The sequence below is a fragment of the Emydura macquarii genome, unplaced genomic scaffold, assembly GCF_026122565.2.
Source record: "Emydura macquarii macquarii isolate MOO-44397 ecotype Brisbane River unplaced genomic scaffold, CSIRO-AGI_Emac_v2 contig_2246, whole genome shotgun sequence".
NCBI lineage: Eukaryota > Metazoa > Chordata > Testudines > Chelidae > Emydura > Emydura macquarii.
The window spans coordinates 2,845,722-2,864,281 of record NW_027132383.1 but is presented as its reverse complement, the minus strand read 5'-3'; the positions used below and the strand labels follow the sequence as shown (position 1 = coordinate 2,864,281).

The 18,560-nt window shown below is 62.5% G+C and overlaps 1 protein-coding gene across 1 annotated transcript in view; it reads left to right on the top strand.

Moving 5' to 3' along the window:
• Window positions 1-4,742: 4,742 nt before the first annotated feature.
• WDR97 (WD repeat domain 97) overlaps window positions 4,743-18,560 on the top strand; it is a 65,625-nt gene continuing 51,807 nt past the window's right edge. Inside the window, exons 1-12 of the mRNA XM_067560055.1 lie at window positions 4,743-4,776; window positions 5,158-5,306; window positions 6,027-6,610; window positions 7,173-7,294; window positions 7,619-8,282; window positions 8,591-8,739; window positions 9,592-9,828; window positions 11,639-11,729; window positions 12,415-12,547; window positions 14,241-14,368; window positions 15,243-15,309; window positions 15,943-16,098. Coding sequence (XP_067416156.1) covers window positions 4,743-4,776; window positions 5,158-5,306; window positions 6,027-6,610; window positions 7,173-7,294; window positions 7,619-8,282; window positions 8,591-8,739; window positions 9,592-9,828; window positions 11,639-11,729; window positions 12,415-12,547; window positions 14,241-14,368; window positions 15,243-15,309; window positions 15,943-16,098 — 2,514 coding nt within the window. The remainder of the gene's footprint in view (window positions 4,777-5,157; window positions 5,307-6,026; window positions 6,611-7,172; window positions 7,295-7,618; window positions 8,283-8,590; window positions 8,740-9,591; window positions 9,829-11,638; window positions 11,730-12,414; window positions 12,548-14,240; window positions 14,369-15,242; window positions 15,310-15,942; window positions 16,099-18,560) is intronic.

The following is an 18,560-nucleotide window of genomic DNA, read 5'->3' as shown; positions in this document are numbered from 1 at the left end:
TCTGCTCACCGGCGCCGGGGGCTCCGGAGCACCCCCAAACACCTGCTCCAAGGCACTGCATGCTGCGCAGCTGGTCAGCGGAGGCTGCGCTCTCTGCCAGCCTGGGCTCCGGCTCACCAGACACTTGTGTGCAGAGTCTTTGAGACGCTTCAATGCACTTTAGGAACTGATCTGCTGGCTGCACTGACCGTCCTGCTCCTGCCGGCTCCGAAGCAGGGCAGGCTGCTCCCCGGCACTTCCCTTTACCGATGGCGAGACAGCAAACTCCGTCCAGCCATAGCAGCAGGGGGCGGGGCGGGGCAGGGCATCCTCATGCCCTGCTGCTGGTCTGGATCTCCTCTTTCGGAACTGTTGGTAACCCGCCCCGCCCCACCTCCCTAGCCTGCTCCCAGAAGAGTCCATCTGTTTCGGGCTGTTGCTTGGCTCCCGCTCACCTCACGGGTTCGGTTTGCTCTTTTCCAAGGCTGCAGCAGCCGCCCTGTGGCCCAGGCTCAGTGCTGCTCCTACGCCGTGCCCCTGCGCAAACGAGCAGGCTGGGGCTGGAGGGGCCGGTTGCTTGGTTGGATTTTGTTTTTAAACCACAGGTGACTTTTGGCATCTGCTATTCTAGAGCAGGGCAAGAGTCCGCAGGGGACGAGCGGCGGGTGGCTGCCGGGAGCCTGCTCTGCTCTCCTGGAGCCTGTTTTCGTAGCTGGGTGCAAGGCTCGTGCTGTGAGCTCCGCACTGACAGGCCTGACTCACACTCTGGTTTAACTGCATCCTCCCCTCCTGGAACCCCTCTCCATGGGGCCGAGCCCTCTGTCTGCCTTGGCCGGTTCCCCAGCACTGGCCCCAGATCGGCTCTCTCCCACCCTCGCTGTCCCAGCGCCACAGCAGGAATGGGCAGAGCAGCCCTCTCTCCACGGGCACTGGAACACGTGGGGGGTCCTGGCACTAGCATGACGTCTGCAGAGAGCAGCATCACTGGGCCCAGCTCCCTGCAGCTCCTGTCTCCTCGCCGGCCCTGGCGGGTTGCACCAGGGCAGCTGCTGGTCCCTCATGACAACACGCTGGCATCATCACGTCTGCCCAGCTCAGTGCTTTGAGGGCCAGCAGGTGCCGGTGCATCATTGTTGACATGAGCTGTCTTGGCAGGAACCGTCTGCCTCTTTGAGCCTGGGGGCGTGTGCCTGGGGGCTCTGCTCAGGTGGGGAGCAGGTGGGCCTTGCTTTCTAGGGGAGGATGGGGGGAGGTAAGTGTCCTGTTTTACACCCCCCAGCCTAAGGAGGCTGCTCTGCCTAGCACTGGGAGCTGTGGCTGTGCCCTCCTGCCTTGAGCAGGTAGCCCGTGTGCATTGACCATCCCTGCTGGAGCACCCCACCCTCGGCTGTGCTGTGGCCGCGCTCGCAGCATTTGAGGGCTTGTCGGAGGGAGTCGCGCTTGCCTCTGAGCCGTGCCGTGGCTGGCCATGGGGGTGAAGGGTGGCAGCCCGGCCCTGAGGCCCTGGTGGCTGGTGGCACCAACAGGCCGTTTTGGGGGTGGCTCGGACTCATGCCACGTGCTGGGCATGGCCCTGTGTGGGTGTCTCTGCGATGGTGTCGGCAGGGGGGTGGTGAACACAGTAAGCACCACAGCGTTACTCTGAGTCTGGGCACACGCGCCCCTTATCCATGGTTGAGATGGGCCCTGGCCAGGACCCATGGAGCAGATCCCAGCCCAGCTACCTAGAACCTGGCATTCCCGCGCCTGCCTTTGCCCCTGTGTTCATCATCTGGGACGAGTGGCGCATAGCTAGCCTCCCGGCAGCGAGCCCCCTTTCCACGCGGGAGGGCACAGCTGCTGCCCCCCCACGCTGCTTCGAGAGCTTGCGGCTGCTCCTCGTTTCAGGGAGGGGAGAAGGTGCTGCCTTGTTCTAGCCTCCTCTGCACGGGCAGGCAGGGGGTGCTGGGGCCCGTTTCATGTTTGACTTTACTGCATAGCAATGTATCATTACACCAATAAAGTTTGTCTGTGACTGGTGCCCCTTCCTTTAGAGTCTGCCCCGCCACGGGGCTGGGAGCGGGAGAAGCAGCCTGGGCCGGAGGAGCTGGCTTCTCCGGCGGGAGGGTGACACCGGAAGAAAAATCAGCATTGCTACCACTCTGCGAGTTCCCGGCTCTTCCAGGCGGAAAACGGGCGCTACGCAGGCAGGGCTGGCTCCTCCTTGCCCATCTCGCCACAGGCACGGGTGCCCCTCCTGCGCTTACTGGTGCTGCCATCCAGCCCCTGCGCAGCCCCTTCCCCAGCACGTGCTCATGAGCCTGCCGAGATTCAGCCTGAATGTTCAGTTGCTTCGTGTCACCCCTCCCACGTCCTGCCTCTCTCCTTCCCTCGTGAGGTCACACCCGGCAGGTGCGTTCCCCATCTTCGCATTTGTGTGTGTTGTAGCTGGGAGCCCCAGGACCCCGCTGTGCCTCAGGCCGTGCACTCCGAACCGAGCCATGGCCCCTGCCTCCCAGCGAGATGACAGTGGGTGGCCGGGTAGAAGCAGAGCCGAGGCACAGTAGATGGTGCTCGGCATTGTCGGCATCCTGCCAAGAGAGCTTTCGGGAGGGCTTTGCAGGGGGGTGGTAGGGAAGGTTTGTGACCATTTACAGGGCCTTCTCCCAAGCCTGGGGGGTAGCAGGGGAGAAAGCACCAAGGGGCTGCGTTTGCAAATGTATTCATCTTCCCCCAGTCCCACCTGGCCGGCTGCTTCTCTGCTCAATCTCCCCCAGGCGCCATGTGCTGACGGTGGCAGCACGGAGGGCCTGTGCCGGCTGCAGCACCCACCCCGGGGCTGGGGGCAGTGAGGCGTGGCAGCGGAAGGGCTGGGGGAAGTGTAGGGTCAGGGAGTGACCCACTGGAGGCGGTTGGGGGGCAGGTCGAGGCAGTGCTCTGCGAGCGTAACCAGGCCGATCGCACCTTTCTGTTCCAGCGGGATACGATCCAGCCAGCATCGTCCTAGCACAGGCTGCGTGGACCCAGTGGGGTCTAAGCTCTGGGCAGCGGGTGTCTGCCCGCAACGGGACTTTCTTGTGAGTGTGTGTGTGTGGGGGGGGGGAGTTGTCACCTTGGCCCCACCCCAGGCATCTGTTGGTGCCGATCATGACACGCTGCGGGCGCTCTCGAAGCTGGTGGTGGAGCAGCTCAGCGAGCAGGGGTCTGGTGCGGGAGGAGCTCAGTGGGCGGGAGGGTGGCATCGGGGAGCTGGGGTCCCGCTACGCCAGACGTTCCTTGTCGTTCGTGGATGATCTCTGCCTCAGGCCCGGCCTTGGCAGTCATGGTCCCCAGCCCCACCTCCCCATTGCAGTCTGCAGGTGAGGGTCTGCTGGCTGTGGGGTGTTTGCCTGGGCTGCTGGAGGCCAGGCCTGGCATCGTCATGGATTCTGAGGCCAGGAGGGGTCGTTGTGACCATCTCTGCTTGGCTGACACACCCCCCCCCCCCCGAATCAATTCCTCCTCCTCAGACGATAGCTGCCGGCTCCAGGAGAGGCAGGGGTGTAGCTCCCCCCTTCCCCCCGCTGCCTGTCTCCCCGCGCTGGGGTGCCCAGACCCTCAGCAGAGGGGCTGCCCCATGCTGGCTCTGGGAACGGGCCACGTTCCTGTTAGAATGGCAGCTGGGGGGCGGGGGGGGTCCACCACAAGTCTCTGCTGGCATGGGGCCCAGGGCCATGGGGGGCCTGAGGTTTGAGGAGCAGGTGCCTGGGTTGCAGACCTGCTGGGGGTCGCTGGGGGCTGGGTCCCCTGGCACGGGGCTGAGGGGGGAGAGACGCTGGCTCAGCGAAGCACTGCGTGCCCCACTCTGTGTGGGGGGGGAGATGACACCAGGCTCCCCCAGGGGCGAGGCCTCCCCAGGAGTGGGGCCCATAGCTGCCCTGGCCCCGCACAGCAGGTCCGGGGGAGGACGGGGCCGCCCCAGGACATGGGGGGGAGCGAGGGAGGGAGCGGCGGGGGTGTGTGTGTGTGTGGAGGCAAAGGGACGTCCCTGCCCCTGCAATCACTGCCTTTCCCCCCTTTCTCACTCCCCCCCCATGCTCAGGACTCCCCCAGGGCGGGGGGGGCACCTCAGCCCCCGCAGGGACTACCCCTCCAGGCCACAGATGTGAGCCCCCCCCTGCCCCTGAAGGCTCTGACTCCCCCAGCCCAGGCCTCCCCCCCCCGCATGTCTCCCCCCCTCCCGGCCCTGCTGCTCTGGCCCAGCCTTTCCCTGCTAGCCGCTCCCAGGCCCTAAACAGAACCGTCTCCACGGCGACCGGCCTGTCCCAGCCTGGGTGCTGTGCGCGGTGCAGGGTGGGTGCCATCGGCCCCTGCCGCCTGCCGGGGTCTGGCGAGAGAGGCCTGAACGCTGAGGGGCTCAGGCGCCAGTGGGGGATGGGGCGGGGGGCAGGGGGCTCCGGCTGCCCAGCCCTGGCTGCGGTGTGGGGCCGAGATCTGGGAGCCGGAGCCTGGGCTGCTCCAGGGCAGGCGGGGTAGAAGGGACCCAGCGCCCCACGTGCTGCCCGTGCGGGTGACTGATGGGGGGCAGCTGCTGAGCGGCCAGGGCCCCTCAGGTGAGCTGGGGGGGGGGCTCGGGGTGTCATTGCTTGGGGGGGTTGCCGGTGCCACCTCTGGGCAGCAGGGACTGTCCTGGGCTCTGCAACGGGCTCCCTCCTGCCCCTCAGAGCCTGTGGGTGGCCTGGCCTGGCCTGGCTGAGCCGAGCCGCGCCGCGTGGGGCTGAGCGGAGGAGACGCCGCGCACGGCCATGACGGAGCCACGGGCATCGCAGGCGAGTGGCTGTAAGTCGACCCCGTCTCTGGGCCTTTGCCGGCTCTGCCCCCCAACACGCCCCCTCTGGGGCCAGGCTGCTGTCGCTGCCATGGTGCCCAGGAAGGTGAGAGAGGAGGAGGCAGCCAGCGCCCCCCTGTACATGGCTGCCCTGTAACCACCCGGTGCAGAGCCGGGCCTCCTCTGTGCCCGCGACGGGGGCAGCTGTGGTGCCGCCTCCTGCTGCCTCCCGTCAGTTGCCCCCTGCACACGCCTCTTCCCGCCCGTCGCCGGGAGTTTTCCCTGGGCCTCGGCCACTTTTCCATAGCCGCGGGAGCAGGGCTTGGGCAGGGGAGCTGTGGGGGGGGGGCACGGGCACCCAGGGGGGAGTTTCCCAGCCTCTCTTCCTGCAGCGGCATCCTTGTCGGGGACAGCCGCCACTGCCAGCGCCACGCGTCACCGCAGCGCCCCGCCGGGGGCGAGGGAGCAGGAGACCCGGCCGACGAGCGCCCGCCGGCTCTGGGCCTTGCTCCGAGGGGGCGTCCAGGTCGCCGTGGAGAAGGTATGTGTGGGGGGAAGGCGGAAGCAGCCCGAGGCTTGGTGTCCCTGGTGATGAGCGCGGCCTGGCCGTGGCGGCTGCTCCCCGTCCACGGCCAGGCCGTGTACGCACCACCACGCCCACCTGCTGGCGGCATGTCCGTCGGGGTCTGTGCCCCGCTCGTTCTAGCAGACCCACGTGCTGGCCCCCTCTGGGGCCCCATGGAGCTGTGTCCGCCGAGCCCGGGAAGCGCTCGCCAGGCCCCGCGCTGCCTTCCCCCCACAGAGCTCCTTGCCGTGCCAGGCTAGCTTTGCCTTGTCCCTCCCCACCCAGTGCCGGGGCTGAGCGTCCCCCGCGGCGTCCCGAGAGCTGGCAGGAGAATCCTCCAGGGAACAGCCCATCCGTGCCTGGGAGTTGGTCACGCAGCCTGCTCTCCCATAGCGGCCAACTGACAGGAGATGCCTTCAGCCGGGGGGGCCCAGACTCCACCCCACAGCCTACCAGGCGCTCAAGTGCTACTGCCCATGCGTATCGCACGGCAGCCGCCCTCCTCCTGGAGCTGTTGGGCACCAGGGTGCCGGCTCCGCTTGGCTCTGGATGGAGCAGGCGGTGCTGGACCAGCAGGCGGTCCCCATGTCGAAGAGCGGAGTGGCCGTGGGGGGTCTGTGGGTTTAGTTTGCTGCCGAGCAGCTCAGTGAGGGCTGTGGGATCAGGGCCCCGCGTGAGGATGACTCCTGCTCCTAGATGAAGAAGGAAGAGCTGAAGGCGGCTCAGCTGACCCACGGCCTGCAGCACCTGCGTCGCCTCAGCTTCCCGCAGCCCGTGCAGCACGTGGCTTACGACAGCCACGCCCGCCTCTTCGTGGTCCTGGACGCCCAGAGCCAGCTGCACCTGCACAAGGATGACGGCTGGTTCAGCCGCAGCGCCCGGGCCCCGGAGCCCATCGCCGGCTTGCTGTACGCCGCCCAGGTCAACAAGTATGTGGCCTGGGACCAGGACAGCCTGCAGGTGCTGGGCCCGGCCTTCGAGATCCTCTCCAAGGTGCGGGCTCCGCACAGCACCTGCTGCTGCCTCTACAGCCCACAGCTCAACCAGGTGGTGACCGCTGGCGCTGGCAGCCTGTCGGTCTGGGCCTTCCGCTACGGATTCCGCCAGCTGCAGTGCCAGGCCACCGTGCAGCTGGGCCTGTCCCCTCAGGACGCCTTCGCCCGCCTGGCCCTGGACACCGGCGTCCCCCAGACGTGCTTTGCTGCGTGCGGCACCGGGGTTGCTGTCTTCAACATCTCCGAAGGGGAGCTACGGACCTTTCAGAGGGACCTTCACAACAGGTAACGGCTGCCCTAGGGAGTGGGGCGCTGCTCTGCCGGGGAGCTTCACGCTGTGGTAGGAGGGCCTGGCCCCTGGGAGTGGATGGCCAGGAGGCGCTGTGTGCTGGGTGGGTTCCTCACCAGCTGTGCCCGGCTGTGGCGTGGGTGAGCGGTGGGAGGGGGCTGTGCAGTCCGTGTGTCGCCGCTGGGACCTGCCCCCGTGCGTGCTAGGGGTGCCGGTCTCGCTGATGCCCACATTCAGAGGCTGTTCCCACGGGCCCACGCTCTGTCTGGCCGCGGGCTACGCTGGCTGGGGCAGGCTGTGGGGCCCTCTCTGAGCCCTCCCGGCCCATCCCTGACTGGTGGGGCAGGCGTTTCATAGAGCTACAGCTGAGAGAGCCCTGCCAGGCCCCTGGGTCTGTGCCCCCGAAGCCCAGCCCCTGTGCCATTTGCCCTATGCTTCAGGACTTGTGCAGTCGTGGGGTGACCCTGCCTGTGCTGGCACCGGTGCCAGACGCCTGCCGGGCCCTGGGTCCAGCCCTGGGATGTGGTGCAGGAACGCTCACAGCTGCCTCTCTCCCAGGGCCATCACGGACATTGCCTTCTGCGAGGCGGGGGCGTGCGTGGTGACTGCCTCCCGGGATACCACCATCAAGGTCTGGGACGAGAAGTGGCTGATCCAGACAATCTTCGTGGGACACACTGGTGAGGGCCGGGGGCTGAGCCCAGTCTGCCCCGGGCCCCCTCCCCATGTGGGGGGCAGGGTGGGAGGCTGCCTGAAGTTGCTGGTCCCTGCCCCGGACACTTCCTTTGGCCATCGATGGGCTGTCCCTGACCCCCGTACCCCCTGCCCTGCCCTGGAGATGGGGGGAGGGTGCTGCCATCACACTACGCTGGCCCCTGGCTCCCACCTGGCCTTTTCCTGGGGATGCCTGACCTGGAGCAAATCCTGCCCCTCGGACTGGCAGCACCCAGTGCGCAGCCTGGGCTCTGCTCTGACGCTGCCCTCCTTGCCCTCCTCTCCGGCAGGGCCTGTGACCGCGGTGACCATCTACCCCCAGGGGCCCCTCATCCTCTCCGCCTCCCAGGATGGCACCATTCGCACCTGGAACCTGCAGACCATCGACCAGGTGGACCAAGTGCAGGTGGCGGAGGTGGTGGAGCAGCTGCAGACGCACCCGGAGGGGGGGTACGTGGTCTCGCTGTCCGGCTCCACCGTGGACCTGTGGAAGGTCAACCGGCTCTACGCCCTGCACACCCGGCTGGGGGCCGCCGTGACGCACCTCTGCACCGCCGACCTGAGCGCCCATGGCAGCTTCCCGGTGCGGGCCGTGTGCGTGTGCCAGGACTCCACCGTGCGGCTCGTGGCCGCGCACACCGGCCACGTCCTCTCCACCCTGCTGCTGGACAGGCCTTGCCAGGCCATGGCGGTGGCCTACTGCCTGCCCCGGGAGACCCTCTTTGTGCTGCTGGCGCCGGGCCAGCTCCTGCGGGTCAACGCCGCCGTCAACCCCATGAGCATCAAGAAGGCCGTGGCGCCCTGGAGCGACTCGGCGCGGCCCTGCTGCCTGCTGCTCTACAGCCACGTCGTGGAGCCCGAGAAGGCCTACGCCCAGTGGCGGGAGATCGTGGAGCAGAAAGGGGACAAGAAGTCTTGGACGCAGCTGCCACTGAGGCTGCAGGACAAAAACCGGTGAGGGTTAGTCCCAGCCCAGCTCCACGCCCCAGCCCCTAAGAGACGGGGCGCTGTGGGGGGCGGGGCAGGAGTGCCGGCGGTGGGGGGGAGCTCCAGCCCCGGCCTCTCCCAGCAGGGGGCGCTGTGGAGAGGGGGGCAGGAACCCTGGCTGTGGGGGCAGCTCCCAGCAGGGAGCACTGGGGGGGTGGGGCAGGAACCCTGGCTGGGGAGGGGGGGAGCTCCCAGCTGCCCCAGCTCCCCCCACCCCAGCGGGCCGGCTGCGGAGACGCTCTGGCTGTGCAGCGTGTGACGCGCCTCACCCGCAGGTACCTGCCGGTGCTGGGGCAGGAGGACGGCCAGCTCTGCGTGCTGCAGTGGTTCACCGGCCGCGTTCAGTACCGGGTGGAGGCTCACGGCTCGGAGCGGGTGACCGCGCTAGCCGCCTACCCCCACGACACCTGCATCCTCTCGGCCGGTGAGTGCGCTGAGCCCCGGGTGCCAGGGCTGTCTGTGTGTCCTGAGTGACCGCCGGCCTGGGGCAGGGATCCCCACGGAGCCTTTGGAGGGCAGAGTCCTCCCCGGGGGCCCCGGGACAGGGTCACGCTCTCGGGGGCTGGACAAGTCCTGGCCCCAGAGCTCACAAAACCCAGTTGGTGAAGAGGGAGGGAATGCAGGGCGGAGGGGGCTGGGTGACCCTGTGTCAGCAGAAGAGTCCTTGGGCCTCAGGCATGGCCTGGCCCCGGCCAGCCTCAGCCCCCTCCCGCCTGGAGCTGGGGGGTGTGTAGCACCCACACTGCCACAACGTTGTCCCATCGCCATGTTGATCAGGGCGGGGTGTGTGGGGGCCTTTCGCGGTTTGGGTTTTATTCCCACCTTTCCACCCTTTTCCAGTGGAAACAATTCCGAGAACGGGGTGGGAAATCCCCCAGTCCCCGGCCTGACCTGGGAAGGTGCAGCACGGTGCTCCCACCATCCCTGGGGTGGGAGCGGGCTGTTCCCCCAGCCCCCAGGGCAAGGCATTTCCCCAATCCTGGGGGCGGCAGGGGCCGGGTATTCCCCCAGCCCCGGGAGGCATGGCAGAGTGTCCCCCCATCCTGGGGGTGGGAGGCTGGCGCTCCGTCGGAGCTGCGGGACTGTCCCCCTTTCACATATTTTGTCAAACTAACGACCAGCGCAGCGACGGCGGCGCCTGAATGGCGAAGTCTGAGCGGTTCGCGGTGGGGCCATGGCCAGGGCAGAGCCCGTGCTGGTGGGGGCGGGCCTGCTGCAGCCCGGCCTGGGCTGCGGTGGGACAACCCGGCAGTGCCCCTCTGCCGGCCCGGTGCAGGTGGCGATTGCACGGTGAAGGTCTGGCGCATCTTCCCCTACATCGACGAGTGCCTGACCCTGCTGCGGAGCTTCTCCTGCCAGCAGCCCGTGGTGCACATGTGCCTGCTGGGCTCCACGCTGGGCGCTGCCGTCCAGGACGCTGCCAGTGCCGCCTACAGCATCGTCCAGTACGACCTGCTGGCCCAGAGCCGCCAGGAGCACAGCCCCGAGGACGACCCGCTGGACGAGATCACGGGTGAGAGCCCTGCTGCCTGGCGGCTTCTGCGCCTCCCTTCCGGGGCTGTGTGGGCCCCCGGAGCAGGAGCCTGGTGCCAGATGTGGGTCTGGGCATCCAGAGGGGTAGCAGTGCCCCACAGGGAGTGTCCAGCCCCGGGCAGGGCAGGGCAGGGCAGGGGGTGTGTGTGTGTGTGTGTGTGTGTGTGTGTGTGTGTGTGTGTGTGTGTGTGTGTGTGTGTGTGTGTGTGTGTGTGTGTGTGTGTGTGTGTGTGTGTGTGTGTGTGTGTGTCGAGCTGCCTGCTGTGACTCCAGAGCATGAGGACCAGCCTCAGGGCACGAGCCCCCCGTGGGCTGTGAGTTCTGTACTTCGATTTCACCAACCAGCTACCCAGTGTAAACTCCTCAGGCCCTACAACAGCCTGGGCGGGGTGTCACAGACAGTGCCCTGGGGCTCTGCGATCTGTCCCCACTCACGTGAGCTGTGACAGATGGGCCCTTGGGGCCTGGAACCAGAGGCCAGTGCTTGCACGCTCTGTACCGGGCCCTTGGGGCCTGGAACCAGAGGTCAGTGCTTGCACGCTCTGTACCGGGCCCTGGGCTGATCCCTTTAGGGTGTGAACTCACCATAGGGTCGCTAAGTTACAACGGGGCCAGGCCTGGATCTGGTCTGGAGTCCAGGCTGCTAGGTGGGGTCACACCTGATCCTCTGCAACTATAAAGACCCTCTCCCATCACCTGGTTAGACACGCAGCACACAGGGGAAACTGCGGCATACACCATATTCCTACAAAACATTGAGAAAACTCACTTCACCACACCTTACACCAAGGATCACAGCAACATTCAGATCACTCCCAGACCCAAAGGACTAGTCAGGTACTCCAGGTCAACTGAGCCTTGGATCTCACACCAACGACGAGGCCTGTAGCCAGTCCTACAATAAACTACCTAGAGGTTTATTACCTAGGGGAAGGAAACCAGAGTTATTTACAAGATTAACGCAGGGAACCATAGATACAACATGGAAGCGTCTCTGATCAGCAAGCTCTCTGTGTCCTTCAGGGCTAACCCAGGCTGAGCACTGGGGATCTCTTGCTTCTGCCTAGTAAACCTGCCCCCCCGCCCGAGTCCAAGCAGCACAGAGAGCCAATTCCCGCTTGTCAGGGGTTTTATCACCCTCCTCTCTTGTGCTCTGAGCTGCAAACTCAGTTGGTGGGAGGAATCCACTTGCACGACTCATCTTCCCAGCCGGGAGACAGAGGGCAGAACAACAAACATCTTTTGTCCTCGTTATCATCCCACAATGGTCCATCTGGTCTCCATAGGCCTTTCCTGTGTGGCAGGACATCACCTGCTGCCGGAGAGCCACGCTTCCCACTGCCTGACGACTCTCTCCTGCCTGGTGATTGATTCACACTGTCAGAGGCTCATGGTCCAACCACTCAAATGTTCTCTGATCCCTGGGATGCAGAAGTTAGCAGTGAGACTAATACCAGCAGCAGCTCACACACGTTCCGTACAGACTAAGCCCTGACCACCGTCTGCTGAGCCTAATCCATGTGTGAGCAATGCTGTCACGCAGGTGGGGCAGGCCAGCTCCAGCTACGCATTTGTCAGGGTTCCCTTGAGACAAGGGGCTGTGGCATGAGCCGGTACCTGTCTGCCAGCGTCACGCTGTGCCCCATGGGTTATGCCCTGCTTGGGTGGGACAAGGGGTTGTTGGTGCCCCATGGGTCATAGCTGGCTTATGGCACTCCTGGTTCCCTGGTGCGTGCTGTGAGGGAGGGGGGCCAGCCCCTGTTTAATGGCAGCTCTTCCCTGCCCCATAGGCCTGTGCTGCTGCCCCATGCTGAAGCTCTTTGCGTCTGCCAGCAGGGACGGGTCGGTGAAGGTCTGGAACACCCATAACCAGCTGCTCAGGTGAGGGGCAGACCTGCCTGCCAAGCAAGCCGCACGGCCCATCGGGGATTCTCCCCAGATCCCGCCTGTGCCACAGTCGTGGGGGACTTTGGGTGGGTCTCATGGCCCTGCGGGGCTGGTGTATTAATCTAGAGGGACTGTGTGGGCTGGGCCCAAGGTGCGCCCTGTTAAACAAGGTCTGGGATCCAGGGAGCTCGGCCAGCTGGGCCCCATGCAAACGCCCCGTTAAAGAGCCGCCCAGCCTGCCCGAACGGTGGGAGGAGAAGGAAAGTCAGCCGGGCGTTTGCCACGGCAGGAGCTAAGTCAGGCTGGCGTCGGTCGGAGCAGTGCCCTTGTTCCCGTCCCTCCAGCGGGAGGCAGTTTTCAGAAGGAAGGTGCAGAGGTGGCGATACCTGTCCCTTGGGGGCAGAGACTGCAGCGGAGAGGGGCTGCAGCTGGCGTGTTGTGGCTGTTGGTGTTAAAGTCTGGTCCTGTTTCCAAAAGACAAAGCCGGTCAAACACACCCAGGATGGCGCGGTTATCCCGGTGTGAACCCACCCCCGGGGGAGCCAGCTGGGGAACGTCAGGGGTTGAGCGCAGCACATTCACCCTGCCTGTCCGTGCGGCCTAGCAGAGGAGGGAGCTGAGCTGAGTGACTGGCGTGGTCCATGCTACGCTCCCCTAACACCTGCGCATCGCTCCTCAGACACCTCAAGCTCAACACGATCCCGGAGAGCCTGGCCTTCGGGAACGACTGCGGGGACCTGCTGCTGGGTGTGGAGCAGCACCTGTGCCGCATACACCACAGCAAGTACTTGCCCAGGCCCTATCTCACAAAGGTAGGAGGCAGAGCTCTGGGCTTGGCTCCAGGCGTGGGGGACAGGGCGAGGCGGGGCGGGTGGGGCCCAGTCACCGGTACACATGAGCCAGGTTTCTCAGGCTAAAATACCTGCCAAGGGGCCTTCTCCATGTGTGATTTCCGCACCGGACCCCCCAGCCCCTGTGCCAGTCGGACATGGTCTGCTGGGAGGGGTGGAGCTGGGGCAGCTGGGAGCTCCTGCCCTGCCCCCCACAGCACCTTCTGCTGTGAGCTGCCCCCCCCGAGCCAGATCCTGCCCTGCCCCCTCTCCACAGCACCCCTTGCTGGGAGAGGTGGGGCTGAGGTAGCCTGGGCTCCTGGGAGGTGCAGTGAGACACTGAGCGGGTCATGTCAAGTCATGTCTGACCAACCTGATTACTTTCTATGATGAGGTGACTGGCTCTGTGGATGTGGGGAAAGCGGTGGATGTGATATACCTTGACTTTAGCAAAGCTTTTGATACTGTCTCCCACAGTATTCTTATCAGCAAGTTACAGAAGTATGGGTTGGATGAATGAACTATAAAATGGATAGAGAACTGGCTAGATCATCGGTCTCAACGGGTAGTGATCAATGGCTCCATGTCTAGCTGCCAGCCGGTCACAAGCGGAGTGCCCCAGGGGTCGGTCCTGGGGCCGGTTTTGTTCAACATCTTCATTAATGATCTGGAGGATGGGGTAGATTGCACCCTCAGCAAGTTTGCGGATGACACTAAGCTGGGGGGAGTGGTAGATACACTGGAAGGTAGGGATAGGATACAGAGTGACCTAAACAAACTGGAGGATTGGGCCAAAAGAAATCTAATGAGGTTCAACAAGGACAAGTGCAGAGTCCTGCACTTAGGACAGAAGAATCCCATGCACAGCTACAGACTGGGGACCAACGATCTAGGCTGCAGTTCTGCAGAAAAGGACCTGGGGGTTACAGTGGATAAAAAGCTGGATAGGAGTCAGCAGTGTGCCCTGGTTGTCAAGAAGGCTAATAGCATATTGGGCTGCATTAGGAGGAGCATTGCCAGCAGGTCGAGGGCAGTGATTATTCCCTTCTATTCGGCACTGGTGAGGCCGCATTTGGAGTATTGTGTCTGGTTTGGGGCCTTCCACTACAGGAAGGATGTGGACAAGTTCCAGAGAGTCCAGCTAAGGGCACTGAAAATGATGAGGGGGCTGGAGCACAGGACTTTTGAGGAGAGGCTGAGGAACTGGGCTTGTTTAGTCTGCAGAAGAGAAGAGTGAGGGGGGATTTGATAGCAGCCTTTAACTACCTGAAAGGGGGTTCCAGGGAGGATGGAGCTAGGCTGTTCTCAGTGGTGGCAGATGACAGAACAAGGAGCAATGGTCTCAAGTTGCAGTGTGGGAGGTCTACGTTAGAGATTAGGAAAAACTTTTTCCACCAGGAGGGTGGTGAAGCACTGGAATGGGTTACCTAAGGAGGTGGTTGAAACTCCATCCTTAGAGGTTTAAGGCCCAGCTTGACAAAGCCCTGGCTGGGATGATTGAGTTGGGGTTGATCCTGCTTTGAGCAGGGGTGTGACTAGATGACCCCTGAGGTCCCGTCCAACCCTCATCTTCTGTGATGCGTGGAGGGGCACCAGTGCTCTTCCGTCCACGCTGTTGCTTGTGCGCTACTGCCTCTCCGCAGCGGGCAGAACTCAGGGCCTCATTCTCCGGCAGCTGCTGTGCATGAGCCTCCCAGATCCCATCCTGGACGCTCCCCCCTGTGTCAGCGAGAGCTTGCTGCGGCCCCTGACCAAGGACGCCAGACAACGACTGCTTCTGGAGTGTCGCTCTGTCGCTGCCAAGTGAGCACAGCCAGGGGGCTGCCCCACCATGCCATGCTGGGTGCTCCGAGCTCCTGCCAGCCCTGGCAGAGCCAAGCACCCGGCTCCACGCCGCCATGGCCGTAGGACACCGTCCCCTGGGTGCACCTCCTCCACCCTGGCCAAAGACCCACCCCCAAAACTCTCCCCTCCAGGGATGGGCTCCGCAGGCTCCATCCCTTGGCCCAGCGTCCTTGGGGGTAGACAAGGTTCCCGTCAGGACTGAGGGTGTCTCTGCTGGATGCAGGACACGCAGCCCCAGAGCTGGGGCTGGGGGAGGGTCTGGGAAGCGGCTGAGCTCTGGCTAAGAGCGGCGCTATGGAGGGGCACCAGAGAGAGCCACAGGGGGGGCCTCATCCAAAGGCAACTGCGGGCTCACCCCACACGCGCACGTGGGAACAGACACGCACACATGCGGGGACAGACGCGCATGGGGACAGACACTGCCCTCCACCAACATCCCTGCTGCTCCCGCAGTCCGTGGCTGGCCCGTGTGGCCCCCACTGGGGCAATACGGGGCGGCCCCCAGGCAGTCCTGCCTTGTGTCTCTTGGCTCTGGCAGCCCATCCCTGCACAGTGCAGCCTCCGGCGGGACGCTGTCGCCCCGAGAGCTGGAGGAGAGGCAGCCGTTGTGGGGAGGGGACGTGCGGGGAGCGGGGCTGTTCTGAGATCTGCTCCCCGGGCCCATTGCCTCCAGTTTGCACCCAAGGAGCCGTCTCTGGCTTCTGTGAGGGTTTAGGCCACATGTCTGGCGTTGCCACCCTGGCCAGGGTGGGCAAAGGTTGATGGATGGCCCTTGGTGGTCAGGGGGCTTTGCCGTGAGCCTGGCCGTTGACCGGCGTGTCCCTGTCTCCAGGCTGTGTACGCCTCCGATCCGCTGGAAGCCCAGAGAGGACAAGGACTGGTCTCGAGAGAAGGAGAAGGTGATGCCCGACAGCAGGCTGGCGAGCTGCAGATGCTGGCGCTGCCTTCCCCAGCGCCAGTCCAGAGCGCCTGTGGGATGGGCCAAAGCACCAATCCCACTGGGCCAAAGCGCCAGTGCTGAGGTCCCGCCCTCTCGGGGCTCGGTCCCGGAGGAAGCTGCCCTAGCGCAAGGAAGGTGACGGGAGGGGTGTACAGGGAGATAGATCCTGCTAATCAGTGAGGATGTGGCCAGCCCCTCTTTTCTCACCCTGCTGCTGTGGCCAGGCTTGCTCACACCAGCCTCTGCATCCGGCCGCCCCCTCGGGCGCTGGGGCACGAAATCCAGTCACCAGACACCAGGCGCCTGCCCTGGCCAGGGTCCAGAAGCCCCTGCCTCAGACGGGGAAAGGGCTGGCACCACGCTCTGTCCCAGGCACAGCCTTTGGCCCTCCAGTCCCTGCACCGCCCCGGCTCTGGGCAGCCAGTCTGCTGTTCCCAGTGCCCTGCTTGCCCAGCCCCATGCTGTCATGGGTGGTATGCCACTGCGTGCCTGTCAGCCGCAGACCCGCTGCCCAAGCCCAGCCGCTTTCCCCAGAGAGTCACCGAGCAACTCCGCCTGCCTGGACTGACCGTGAGACCTTTGAACGTTGCAGGCCTGTGCCCAGCTGGCGGCAAGAGACCAGGAGCTGCGTCTGATTCAGCAGGGGAAGCTCCCTGCCCTCAAGAAACCCAGGCTGACCAAGAAGCTGCAGGACAAGGCCTTTGACTGTTACATGCATCTCTTCTACAGGCGGCAGCCGAGGATCCAGGTGACAGGGGGATGGGGAGTGGACTGGCTGCACCGCTGACAGTGGGGCCCAGCCAGACACGCTCTGTCTTCTTCTGAGGCTAGGAGTTCTGCCTGGGAAAGGGCTGGCGGGTGGCTTGTGGGGGCGGTTACTAACCCATAGGTGGGACTCTCCTTCCAGACGATGTCATGGTGTGCTCTTGCAGTGAGGATACCTCTCCAGGGGCGGGAATCCCAGGTCCAGGTAACAGTAATAGGGGAGTCCTTCATTAGACACACAGACAGCTGGTTTGTGGTGACCGGGAATTGCCTGCGGGGTGCGGAGGTTGCAGCTCTCTCGAGATACCTAGACAGAATTATGTGTGGTGTGGAGGAGGAGCTGGTGGTTGTGGAACATGTAGGTACCAGTGACATAGGGAAGGATAGGAGCGGGCTCCTGGAGGCCAAATGTAGGTTGCTAGGTAAGAGATTAAAGCCCAGGACCTGCATGGCAGCATTCTCTGAAATGCTTCCAGTGCCACGCGCAGGGCCAGTTAGACAGGCAGAACTGCAGGGTCTCAATGTGTGGATGAAATGATGGTGCAGGGAGGAGGGGTTTGGATTTATTAGGAACTGGGGAGCCTTTGGGAAAGGAGGAGCCTAGACAGGAAGGACGGGCTGCACCCAGAATGGAACCAGATTGCTGGCACGTAAAATCAAAAAGGTCACGGAGGCGTTTTGAAACTCAGAGCTGGGAGAAAGCCGACAGGTGCAGAGAAGCATGTGGTTTGGACAGGGACGCCCCGTAGGGGAGGATTTATTGAAGGGACATTCTATATCCTAGTAAAGAGAAGAGGATGGAAGTTGATAAAGTACAAGTAGGAACTGAAGAGAACCAGCTACATGAAAAAAACGTCCTTTCAATTACATCACGTGAAGGCAGGCAGCTAAAAAGTGATGTATTTTATAAATGCTTCTTTACAAATCTAAATATGAAGATGGGTGAACTAAAGAGCTTGGTACTAAATGAGAATGCTGATATTCTTGGCCTCACAGAAACTTGGTGGAATGAGGATAATCAATGGGACATGGTAATCCAGGCTATAAAATATACAGGAAGAACAGAGGAGCTCGTGCTGGTGGGGGTGTGGCACTATATGTAAAAGAAAGCATATAGTCAAATACAGCAACAAATTTTAAATGAATCAAACTGCACCATCAAATCCCTATGTTTAGAAAGTCCATGCTTGGAATAAATAATAAGAGTAGAGCAGTAGGAATATTCTACCGACCATCTGACCAGGATGGTGACAGTCCTAGATGGAGTACAGGATCTGGTCCAAGAGGTGAATATAGCTGAACCACTCGGTAATGGAGACCATAAAGTAATAAATTTAACATCCTTGTGGGAGGGAAAATACCAAAGCAGCCCACCACAGTTGCATTTAATTTCAGAAAAGGGAACTACACAAAAATGAGGAAGTTAGTTATACAGAAATTAAAAGGTATAGTCACAAGAGTGAAATTCCTGCAAACCGCATGAAAACTTTTAAAAAACAACGTAATAAAGACTCAAATTAAATGTATGCCCCTAATTAAAAAACATAGTAAGAGGATCAAAAAAGTGCCACTATGGCTAACAGAGCAGGAGAAGCGGTTAGAGACAAAAAGGCATCCTTTAAAAATTGGAAGTTAAATCTAGCGAGGAGAATAGAAAGGAGCATACCTTCTGGCAAGCCAAGTGTAAAAGTGTAATGAGGCAGGCCAAAAAAGAACATGAAGAGCAACTAGCAAGACACAAAAAGGTAACAGCAAAACCATTTGTAAGTACATCAGAAGCCGGAAGCTGCTAAACAATCAGTGGGGCCACAGGATGATCAAGGTGCTAAAGAAGACGAGGCCGTTGTAGAGAAGCTAAATGAATTCTTTGCATCGGTCTTTGCTGCAGAGGATGCGAGGGAGATTCCCAAAGCGGAGCCATTCTGTTTAGGTGACAAATCTCAGGCACTGTCCCAGACTGAGGTGTCAATAGAGGAGGTTTTGGAACAAACGGATCAATTAAACAGTAATAAGTTGCCAGGGCCAGATGGGATTCACCCAAGAGTTGTGAAGGAATTCAAGTGTGAAATTGCAGATCTACTGACTGTGGTGTGTAACGTCTTCCTTAAACCAGCATCTGTACCAGAGGACTGGAGGGGGTAGCTAATGAGACACCCGGTTTTTGAAAAGGCTCCAGAGGTGATCCCGGCAGGTACAGGCTGGTTAGCCTCACTTCAGTCCCCTCACTCCCGCTGAGCCCCTGGCACCCGCCGTTCTCGGCAGACAGGACACTGGGCTGGGTGGACCCTTGATCTGACCCAGCCTGGCCGTTCTTACTTGGGACTGAAACCGGCGGCTGTGTCGGGACGGTGCCTTGCCCCTGGTGAGCTCGAGGGAGTGCTGCGGTGCGAGCCCACGATGTGCTGGCTTCCCTTCCCCTCCAGCAGCCAGCTAGCTCGCGCCTTA